Genomic DNA, 12,063 nt, shown 5'->3' on the forward strand with positions numbered 1-12,063 from the left:
CAATAAAAACAAAACAAAAATAAAAACGACCTATACAATGAAAGCCAGATATTATACATTAAAAATGTAGTAGAAGTATTTTTTGGTGAGCAGCAAGGCATTTTTAATCAATATTTAGGCACAGAATGTGCCATTCCAAGCATGGACCATGATCTAGTTTCTTGCAGTAGCAGCCAACTGGACTAACACAGTGCTACTTCTTTTACTGTTCAATCAAATTCCTCCACTGCCTTAGGGAATCAACTACCCTACTTTACAGAGATAAGCTTTGTTTTCGTAGCAGAGAACATTCATTCCAATTATAATGTCCTAGCTTTTCTTCCTCATGGAGGAAATTTGATAAAAAATTTTAACCTTCAATAAATAATTCATAAAGGTCTGACAAGTTTCATGATCGCTAACATTCAAATCCATTTCCAAAACTGGAGTTATACAATATACTTCTGTGCATGAGATTATACTTATTGTTCACTAGATTTATGAATAACTTCTGGAGGGCGATACATGTTTTAAAAGTCGTATTAACATATAAGTTGGCAAACATTAAATTTTGTTCCCTTAGAAATTGACAGTCAGAACAGTGATAAATCAAGTCATCTGAGAGTCACTGTTCCCTTAATTGTCGTTCTTTCATTTGCTGTATTTATATACACACTGCTACTCCATAAAGACCTCTCCATCTTTCCCACCACTTCCAGCTAAGAACAGTAACCTAAAATCACACTGAACTAGACATAAGAGACTCCAAGGATTTCTCCAAGGTATACCCAGGATCACGGCCCTCTGGGATTCAAAGAACTGTAGCCCTTTTACTGCAATTTTCCTTCAGAACCACCTTTCCCATTCCTTCCCTCCTGGACACCGCCGACTCGCGTGTTGGGGGTGGGGTGGGAGATCCTCGGCGCAAGGCCGCCAGCAAGACAGGCTCTACCCAGCCAAACCTGCACCTCCGAGGCCGAAAAGCCCGGGGCTCTTCCTGCAGCACCGGGCGCGGCCAACCCTCGCTTCCCCAGGGCAGGGCTCAGCTCGGGTCAATGCAACCAGCCAAGTCAGGCCCGAGCGGGCCAGCTCTGCCCGCCAGTCCACAGCAACCTCTGGACCCTCGCCAGAGGGGATGGGCGTGGGCCCCGGCGGCCACCGCCCCGCCAACTCGAGCAAGGGAGGAGAGCACCCGCTACGCCGGCCCCGGACCTACCTGGAGGGGAGAGCAGAGCTCCTGGACAGCGGCCACGGGCCTGAGGGCGGACGCCGAGGCGGCCGGAGCCCGTCCCAGCAACCCCAAGTATCCCTGGTGGGGCAGAGCGGGGAGAGGAGCGGGCCGGCTGCCGCGGGCCAGCGCGACCCGTCGCGGGGGTCGCGAGGACCTGGCTCTCCCCTTAACACCACGACACCGCCGCCGCCGCCATTTTGCCTTCCACTCAGTGTCGCCGCCGCCGCACTCCGCTGCAGGTTTCCCGGATGTGGGCATTTCCCGGCGTCGCTTGCGCGGGGGCAGAGGACTGGGGGCTTCTGCCCGCCCGGCTGCTGCGAGGGAGTGCACAGCCAGCGGCCTTCGGGCCTCTTTGCGTCGCCCGCCGCTCTGATCGTTCGTGAGCGTCGCCCCACGTCGCTCCCGCCTGCCCATGCCCAGACGACTCGCCCGCGGCCGTGGGTTAAGGCTCTCTCCCGTTGATTCAATCCTTTTTCCCATTGATCTATTTCTCTGGACCGAGTAGGGATGCGCATATCACGGAGCTACGTTCTCACAAGGGAACAACTGTGAGTCGCTCTGGGAAACCTTGCTGTGGACTTCAGAATTCGAGATTTTTGGCGCTTTGAAATAAAATTTTATTCTTGCTTAGCGTTCTTTCCCTGAACAAGCCTGTGAGCTTCCAGCATCTGTATTTTCTGAATCAGGCAGATAAGAAATTCTTGAGCCAGGACCGATTGATTAGCAGTTTAGAGATCTTATCTGTCAACCGCATCCGTAGAAGGAGGTCGTTATTGCCGTAATTGGAGTAACGGTGACGGTGTGACAAGAGGTTTTACTTACGGTTAAGCTGAATGTAAAGTGTGGGACGGGATCGTTGGGTTTGATGTATAAGGTACCGTCTACCCTTTGTGAAGAGCGCCTTTGCCAGTTTTTCCTCTAGGAAATATACAGCTGGTGTTTTTAAGTACCTTCTTTCGTAATTTTTCTACTACAGACTATTAAAAAATTAAAGACATCTTTTTCTGACGTTAAAGTAGTAACTGGCTACTTACTGTATCCAGAAATCCAAATGTGAAAACCTGGTAAAATATTATGTTCCAGCCGGGCGCGGTGGCTCACGCCTGTAATCCCAGCACTTTGGGAGGCCAAGGCGGGCGGATCACGAGGTCAGGAGATCGAGACCATCCTGGCTAACACGGTGAAACCCCGTCTGTACTAAAAAAATCCAAAAAAAATGGCCGGGCAAGGTGGCATGCGCCTGAAGTCCCAACTACTTGGGAGGCTGAGGCAGGAGAATGGCGTGAACCCGGGAGGTGGAGCTTGCAGTGAGCCGAAATCGCGCCACTGCACTCCAACCTGGGCAACACAGCGAGACTCCGTCTCAAAAAAAAAAAAAAAAAAAAGATTATGTTCCAAGAATATTTGGTTGAAAGCCTATTTTCTACAAGCACAGAGTTTGTAGAAGGTAGACAATGTGACCCAAGGTGGGTCACTAAAGAGCTTACTTTCTTCAACGGAAGGGTGACCCATGAAAACGTTTTCAGCCCTAAAATTATATGAATTATAGGAATCTAATATGTCCACAGGTCTACTTGCCCTATCCAAAAGGATTCTGCATCTGGAAGAATAGACTGCTCCCATAATCCTGTCACCTCTGTCATCAACCAATGGTACTCAATGCTCTCTAAACCTAAAGGAAAGTATCTCCACAAACTCTCGTCTTTGGGGAAATTCCTAGATAATTCAGGGAGCTGAGTAAATTGCTCTGTGTAGGACTAGGAGGCTTACTCCTGTGAAGTAGGGCGAGAGATGAAAGAGCAGGGAAAGGAGAGGTGCAATGATCAGGAAGAGAACAAACCGACCAAATGAAAAGCAGCGGGGACTGTAGGTGCCGAGAGTGCTGATGGTTGGGGAAATACTTACTGTGGGTGCTGGATGTGTGTGTGGGAATGGCGATACCTGCCATCGCATTTGCAGGTTTTTATATTATTGTGATGGAAGATCTTGGTCCAGTTTCAGCCTACTCAACTCTTCAGTGCTTCATGGAAATGGGGCTTGTTTTTAGCAATAGATGTAGAGTCCGATTTCATGCTTGGGTGACCTTAGAAAGGAAGGAGGGGGCAGTGTACATGGAAGAAGTCTGGAGACCAGTGTGGCCCTGAGAACATAAACCCTACCAGAAATTCATGCAATCTTAGGGTAAGACATCAGACTATGTGCCACCCACTCTTAAGGAATAGGGAGTTGTGCTCCATCATCTTGACTCTGTCTCAAATAAATAAAAGTGGAGAATTCAAATACATTATTTGAAATTCTGCAGATTTATCCCTTCTCCTTCATTTATTTATTCAAACATTTATTGGCCGGGCGTGGTAGTTCACACCTATAATCCTAGCACTTTGGGAGACGGAGGTGGGCGGATCACTTAAGTCAGGAGCTCGAGACTAGCCTGGCCAACATGGTGAAACCTTGTCTCTACTAAAAATACAAAAAATCGGCCGTGGTGGGCGCATGCCTGTAGTCTAGCTACTTGGGAGGCTGAGGCAGGAGAATCGCTTGAACTCGGGAGGTGGAGGTTGCAGTGAGCTGAGATTGTACCACTGCACTCCAGTCTGGGTGACAAAGCAAGGGTCCATCTTACATAAAAATAGATAAACAAATAAAAGAAAAACCCTTTATGTCAGTATGGCCTCATGGATATTTATTTTATGCTTTGGGTATTTATTTTGTTGCTCAAGTTGTTTCAGTTTTGGCCACTGGAGCTCTTTCAGTTGGCTTGTCATATGTGTGTGTGTGTTTTAAAGAACTTTCTGCCCAGTTTGGTGGCTCACCCCTTTAATCGCAGCACTTCTGGAGGCTGAGACAGGAGAATCACTTGAGCCCAAGAGTTCGAGACCAGCCTGGGTAACATAGCAAGACCTCATCTCTATAAATCAGCCAGGTGTGGTGGTACACAACTGTAGTCCCAGCTACTTAGGAGGCTGAGGCAGAAGGATCGCCTGAGCCCAGGAGGCCAATGCTGCAGTGAGCCGAGATCTAGCCACTGCACTTCAGCCTGGGTGACAAAGCAAGACCTTACCTTTAAAAAAAAAAAAAAGAACTTTCATATTTTCAGGCAGCACAAGGTGCTCCAAAATCTCTTTTTTTTTTTTTAGATGGGGTCTCACTCTGTCACCCAAGTTGAAGTGCAGTGATATAATTATGGCTCACTGCAGCTTCAACCCCCACGACTCAGGTGATCCTCCTGCCTCAGCATCCGAGTAGCTTGGGATTACAGGCGCAGGCCACCACGACTGACTAATTTTTTTTTTTTCTTTGAGACCAAGTTTTGTTCTTGTTGCCCAGGCTGGAATGCAGCAGTGCCATCTCGGCTCACCGCAACCTCCGCCTGCTGGGTTCAAGCAATTCTCCTGCCTCAGTGTTACCGAGTAGCTGGGATTACAGGCATGCACCACCATGCCCAGCTAATTTTGTAGTTTTAGTAGAGAAGGGGTTTCTCCATGTTGGTCAGGCTGGTCTTGAACTCCCGACCTCAGATGATCTGCCCGCCTCAGCCTCCCAAAGTGCTGGGATTACAGGCGTGAGCCACCATGCCTGGCATGCCTAATTTTTGTATTTTTTTTAGAGACCACCTCTCCCTATGTCTCCCAGGCTGGCCTCGAACTCCTGAGCTCAAGTGATCCGCCCGCTTTGGCCTCCCAAAGTGCGGGATTACAAGCATGAGCCACCACACCCAGTTCTCCAAGTTATCTTGTATATTTCTTGCCCGGGTTCAGGGATCATCATTCCTCCAAGGCGCCTTGGTTCCTTTTATTGGAATATGGTATAAGAAACCAAATCTGGGTGCTAGATGTATGCCTTGCTACTGGTGTATCATGGATTCTAAGACCTCTCTGGCTAAGATTTTTAAAAGTTTATTCTACTCTATAGAGGGTAAAAACTCTTCTGATTTTTTTGCAGCTACATTTTAAAAAATATTTTAATTAAATTTAAATTTAATTTAGTTTTGAGTCATGCTGCCACCCAGGCTAGAATGCAATGGTTCACTCACTGCAACCTCCACCTCCCAAGCTCAAGCAATCCTCCTGGCTCAGCCTCCCAAAGTGCTGGGATTACAGGCATGAGCCACCTTGCCCGGCTGAACCTTATTTTAAATTAACATTATCTGATCAGCCAGCTTCCAGTCATTCTACTTCTCCTGCACCCCCTGGAGTTTTCTGCCCTTTTTGTACACATTGAATGTAGGGAAATGTTGGGAACTGGCTCAATGCTAAGATGACTGTGGCCCAGGACCTCGCTGTTAATTGTTTTACATTGCCGTTTAACATTAATGGTGGGTCAGAATGATACCAATAAGGGTTCAAATAAAATAGTTGCATATCATATATTGGGTCTCCCCAAGCTTCATATCTGTAAAACAAGAGCACGACTACTGTTCAGACCTTTATTTTTTTTTGAAACAGTTTCGCTGGTTTCCCAGACTGGAGTACAATAGAACGATCTCCGCTCATCGCAACCTCCGCCTCCCGGGTTCAAGCGATTCTCCTGCCTCAGCCTCCAGAGTAGCTGGGATTACAGGCATGCGCCAATATGCCTGGCTAATATTCTTTTTTTTTTTTTTTTAAGTAGAGATGGGGTTTCACCGTGTTGGTGTTGGTCAGGCTGGCCTGGAACTACCGACCTCTGGTGATCCGCCTGCCTCGGCCTCCCAAAGTGCTGGGATTACAGGTGTGAGCCACTGTGCCCGGCCCAATTTTTTCTTTCTTTTTTTTTTTTTTGAGATGGAGTCTTGCTCTGTTGCCAGGCTGGAGTGCAGTGGCACAATCTCAGCTCACTGCAACCTCTGCCTCCTGGGTTCAAGGGATTCTCCTGCCTCAGCCTCCCGAGTAGCTGGGACTACAGGCGCCTGTCACCACGCCAGGCTAATTTTTGTTTTTAGTAGAGACAGGGGTTTCACCATGTTGGTCTTCAACACCTGACCTCAGGTGATCCACCCCCCTCGGCCTCCCAAAGTGCTGGGATTACAGGCGTGAGGCACCACACCTGGCCAGACCTTCTGTTAGTCTGAGCTAGATACTATTGATACCATAAGCTTAACTAAAGGCTCGATATAAACTATATACTGTTGAATTTAGTATGCTTCTTGGACAAGAGTCTAGAGTGGATTATTAAAAGGATGTTTCCATAATACAATTAAATAGAAGTACTATTCACAAAGGACCAAGAATTTTTCAATTATGCCAAATTTTTGATAGTATAACTATAGCACATTTTCTCACAATAACCTTGTAAATAAGATAAATGGAATGAAATGTCAATAATGAGACTGTTTTATAAATATTTCAGTAACTGTAGCCAAATAGCAAAGATTCATGTTTCATTGATAATTGAGAAGACTCCAGCAGTGGGCCTAAGACTTTCATTTCATTTAACATCTTTCTGGCTGGGCATGGTGGCTCTTGTCTGTAATCCTAGCACTTTGGGAGGCCAAGGCAAGCAGATTGCTTTAGCCCAGGAGTTCAAGACCAGCCTGGGCAATATAGTGAAACCTCATCTCAATAAAAATTGCAAAAATTAGTCAGGCTTGATGGTACATGCTTGCAGTCTCAGATTGGGAGACTGAGGTGGGAGGATTGCTTGGGCCCAGGTCGAGGCTGCAGTGAGCCAGGGATCACACCACTGCACTCCAGCCTGGGTGACAGAGTGAAATCCTGTCTCAAACATCTTTCCTAATCAATGGGATGAAAGTGGAGAGAGCATGCTGGGCTAATTATGTAGAAAATAATAGCTTCTACAAAAGATTCAAAGAAAATTGTTATTCCTTTCCTATACTGAAATGAAATTTTTCTTAGAACAAGAAAAATAGGCCCATATTAAGGATTAAAAACCATTTGTATTAACTCCCAAATATAGGAAGTGTGGCTTAGGAGTATCACATGTGAACACTTCAGAAGCTGAGACAGCATTACAAAGGAATATCATTCCTATTAACAGGATGGCAAGCTTTCTGTCATAATCAGCAAGGCAGACAATATATGAAAAAGTGTTTATCTTAGAAGTCACACTTAAAAGAGGGCCTCTGGCCGAGCACAGTGGCTCATGCCTATAATCCCAGCACTTTGGGAGGCTGAGGAGGGTGGTTCACTTGAGGTCAGGAGTTCAAGACCAGCCTGGCCAACATGGTGAAACCCCGTCTCTACCCCATCTCTACTAAAAATACAAAAAATTAGCTGGGCGCACACCTGTAATCCCTGCTACTCGGGAGGCTGAGACAGGAGAATTGCTTGAACCTGGGAGGTGGAGGTTGCAGTGAGCTGAGATCATTCCATTGCGCTCCTGCCTGGGCGACAGAGCAAGACTTAAGTCTCAAAAAAAAAAAAAAAGGCCTTTGACAAAGAGGAGTAATTTTTAAAGGGAAAACAAGGTTGTGAAAACTAGGTCAATTAACAGTGACTCATTGCTTACTATGGTTCAGATACTGTTAAACATTGTTACACTAAGGGACCAGCAGGGGGAGACAGGCTTCTTAACACACTGCTTTGCGCACAATTTAAGTTCTGCACAGTGGGCCTTTGAAACAGAGTGCAATTTAGTCCGGATTGCTAGAGGCCAGTAAAAGCTGTCTGGAGAAAATGACAACTAGAAGGAGTCTTAAAGGATAAGAATGATTTAGCCAAAAATGGCAAGAAAGAGTGAGAAGGAAACCTTCACTGGAGAGACTATAATAATCAATTTTGAATATTTGAATATGTGATGAGAGGAATTTTGTGTGTGTGGCTCCTGAGATAAGACAGATGGAAGCAAATTTCAGTTCAGTATATGAAAATTCATTTATTTAGTGAAACCCTACATTAAAGTATCCCAACACAAAGCAGATTCGAATATAACATAATTGGTAATTGGCTCATCTCATAGGTTTACATCATCAGTGTGTTAATGTACAACAGGACTGTACCCTTTTATAGGATTGAGTGTTCTGGATCCCACTCACATGCTACAACTCTGCCATAAAGCTGTATCAATTAGAGTTGTTCAAATGTGAAGCTGCATTGGAAAATGGGAAACTTTATCACCATCTATATGTGTATTTTTTGAGATGGAGTTTTGCTCTTTTGCCCAGGCCAGAGTGAAGTGCACGATCTTGGGTCACTGCAACTTCTGCCTGCCGGGTTCAAGCAATTCTCCTGCCTCAGCCTCCCGAGTAGCTGGGATTATAGATGCCTGCCACCACACCGGGTTAATTTTTTTTCCCATTTTTAGTAGAGATGGGGTTTCGCCATGTTGGCCAGGCTGATCTCGAACTCCTGACCTCAGGTGCTCCACCCACCTCTGCCTCCCAAAGTGCTAGCATTACAGGTGTGAGCCACCGTGCCTGGCCACTATATGTTTTTAAGTATAGGTCTGATGATACTTTGTTGGGAATACCGTAGAAGGGATGATGAAATTTAGGCTGGAGATGATCACCAAGGTACTTTCTACCTCTAAGATCCTGCAACCCTTGAAAGACACTCTATTTGATGGTTACATAAATAAAGGCAGTGACAATGAACAAATTCATAAATTATGGTATTGTATGACATAAAGCTTAGTTTCATATTAAAATTGGCAGAACTTGTCAATTGGCATGAAATGTAATGCTGTTAAAATATACTTTCTCTTACGGTTACAAATACTCAGTGGCTCGCGCCTGTAATCCCAGCACTTTGGGAGGCCAAGGCAGGCGGATCATCTGAGGTCCAGAGTTCGAGACCAGCCTGACCAACATGGAGAAACCCCATCTCTACTAAAAATACAAAATTAGTTGGGCATGGTGGACAGGACAACATGATGTGGTCTTAATAGTGCAACTACAGGACAATATGTTGTCATTTAACATGTTCTTTCGTCTCCTGTAGTGTCTGTAAAGACAGGTAAATCAGGTTCACTTTTGTTGCTAGGAGATGGGGAAGGACAGCTAGGCTGAAAACAGTCCTTGAAATGATATTTAGGGTAACAGCAATTATCCAAATTACCTGGTTTACTTTTCAGTGCTGGGAAAAAACCTACCCTGAGCTGAATAAGTGTATGGTTTTTACTTACTCCTGAAATGCCACAAAATAAAAGACAAGTAGTTTCTTCTGGGCAAGAATATTTCATAGGTGGTGTTATTTGCTCCTTTTATATTACATCAGGAAGCACATAATATCTACTTGTCTACTTTTGTGATACTAAGATTGACAAGAGGCCAGGCACAGTGGTTCAGGTCTGTAATCCAAGCACTTTGGAAAACCAAGGCAGGAGGATTGCTTGAGGCTAGGAGTTCAAGACCAGCCTGGGCAATATAGTGAGACCCTATCTCTACAAAAAAGTTAAAAAAATTAGCTGGATGTGGTGGCACACACTTGTAGTCCCAGCTACTTAGGATGCTGAGGTGAGAGGATTGCTTGAGCTTGGGAGGCTGAGGCTGCAGTAAGCTGTGATCATGCCATTGCACTTCAGCCTGGGTCACAGAGCGAGACCCTGTCTCCCCTACCAACCCCCCACCAAAAAAAGTGTGTGTGTGTGTCTCATCCTTCAGAGATGTACAGTGAAGAATTATGATTGAAATGACATCTGGAATTTGCTTTACAGTGATCCAGAGCAGGGGTGGGGAATGAACAGCAGCAGAGGTAAGACTGGCTGTGTGTTGTTAATTGATGAAGCTGGGCAACGAGTACACAGGTTAATAAAACCATCCTTTTCATATGTTTGGAATTATCCATACTAAAAAGAAAAAAACTTCAGACACATTAAATAATTACATTCCAAATGCAATCATTACATGCAAAATACAAAACCACAAAATAAAAGGAATTACAGGTTAACATTTATATAAACCTAGGACAGGACAGCATGATGCCAGGGGACAGAAAGTATTAAGAAATAAATCAAATGATTTGGCTGGCACGGTGGCTCATGCCTGTAATCCCAGCACTTTGGGAGGCTGAGGTGGGTGGATCACCTGACGTAAGGAGTTCGAGACCAGGCTGGCTAACATAGTGAAACCCCCTCTCTACTAAAAATACAAAAAATTAGCCGGGTGTTGTGGCGCATGCCTGTAATCCCAGCTACTCAGGAGGCTGAGGCAGGAGAATCGCTTGAACCTGGGAGGTGGAGGTTGCAGTGAGTTGAGATCACTGCACTCCAGTCTGGTTACAGAGCGAGACTCCGTCTAAAAATAAAAAAAAATAAAAAACAAAAAACCACCAAGAATAAAAGCCAAGTTTTAAAAGAAATGCAAATTAAATCAAATAGGCATTATAGCACTAATCATAATAGTGAGAAGCTGGAAACATGAAATAATCAATAATAGGCAACCAATTGAAATAAATTATGGTACACACACCTATACCTTAGAATATTATGTAGCAGTTCAAAATGATAATAGAAAAAAATGTGTTTACTGCTAGGGAACGTGCATCCACAAAGATAGTATATATATTTCATTTTATTAAAAAATTATATACATTGATGGATAGAAACGGATATGAAAAGAATACTGTGTGCTTGAAATTCTAAGTACTTAGAATTTTCTTTTGACTTTGCTTTTTCTGTAATTATTTAGTAGTAACAAAAATTCTTTAAAAAATTAGTCCCAGCAATAATACTATAGACAGATCAAAAATCCAAAACCCCTGAAGTAAAGTGGCATTAAAAGAATTGCAAATAGGTAGGGCGCAGTGGCTCACGCCTGTAATCCCAGCACTTTTGGAGGCCAAGGCGGGCTGATTACCCATGGTCAGGAGTTCGAGACCAGCCCTGGCCAACATGGTGAAACCCTGTCTCTACTATTAATACAAAAATCAGCCAGAAGCGGTGGCTCACGCCTGTAATCCCAGCATTTTGGGAGGCTGAGGCAGGTGGATCACGAGGTCAGGAGTTCAAGACCAGCCTGGCCAACACAGTGAAACTCCATCTCTACTAAAAATACAAAAATTAGCTGGGCGTGGTGGCGAGCACCTGTAAGTAATTCTAGCTACTCAGGAGGCTGAGGCAGGAGAATCACTTGAAACCAGAAGGTGGACATTGCAGTGAGCCGAGAGTAGTGCCTCTGCACTCCAGCCTGGGCGAAAGAGCAAAACTTCATCTCAAAAAAAAGAAAAAAAAAAAAAAAATCATCAGGGTGTGGTGGCGCATGCCTGTAATCCCAGCTACTTGGAAGGCTGAGGCAGGAGAACTGCTTGAACCTAAGAGACGGAGGTTGCAGTGACCTGAAATCGTGCCATTTCACTCCAGCCTCGGCAACAAGAGCGAAACCCCGTCTCAAAAAATATATATATTTATAGGACAGAAAAGCAAAACCTTACCATAATTCCATAACTATGATTATTGGAATTACAAAGTAAATGAACACTTCAATTGTCTTATAGCAGTGATTTGTCATTAAGGTCTCAGCTCAATAATACATTTAAAATCTAACAAACTTTGGAAAGATAGTATCATTAAATTATCTTAAAACACTACATTAGGTTATTATTATCCCTGCAGACAAGGATAAAGATGGTTGGTAAGACTACAGGTGGCTAAAACAAAAGACTTAAAATTAAGGCAAAATTATTTACTCTGATCATATCATTTGATTAATCACACTTTTATCTATCAAATTTTAGTTTGGAAATCAGTTCGCTTATCAATATAGAATTCTACTTTATTGCACAATGTTCAGTTTGGCAACTTTCAGCTATGCTGTGAAGCTAAACAAAAGCTAAATTCCTTAGGAAAAATGTTGTATTTTTTCCTTTTCAACAAAAATAAAGTTGGGTCTAAGGAGCTGAAAGAGTTCTGCTCAAAAACCTATTCTGAAAAAGGAACTTGTCAAAACATTTTCACCTTAAAAAAATTTTAGCATGAGC

At 44.2% G+C, this 12,063-nt stretch overlaps 2 protein-coding genes across 2 annotated transcripts in view; one reads left to right on the top strand and one right to left on the bottom strand.

Annotated features, from left to right (window-relative positions):
• Positions 1-1,600, bottom strand: part of LATS1 (large tumor suppressor kinase 1) — a 59,686-nt gene extending 58,086 nt beyond the window's left edge. Inside the window, exon 1 of the mRNA XM_010381039.2 lies at positions 1,196-1,600. The gene's annotated coding sequence lies outside the window, so the exon portion shown is untranslated. The remainder of the gene's footprint in view (positions 1-1,195) is intronic.
• Positions 973-2,225, top strand: LOC104676262. Its single transcript, XM_010381038.2, has one exon. The coding sequence runs from the start codon at positions 1,035-1,037 to the stop codon at positions 1,581-1,583; it is 549 nt and encodes a 182-aa protein (XP_010379340.1). The 5' UTR covers positions 973-1,034; the 3' UTR covers positions 1,584-2,225.
• The last annotated feature ends 9,838 nt before the right edge of the window (positions 2,226-12,063 follow it).

The sequence above is a fragment of the Rhinopithecus roxellana genome, chromosome 4 (assembly GCF_007565055.1).
Source record: "Rhinopithecus roxellana isolate Shanxi Qingling chromosome 4, ASM756505v1, whole genome shotgun sequence".
NCBI classification, from domain to species: domain Eukaryota; kingdom Metazoa; phylum Chordata; class Mammalia; order Primates; family Cercopithecidae; genus Rhinopithecus; species Rhinopithecus roxellana.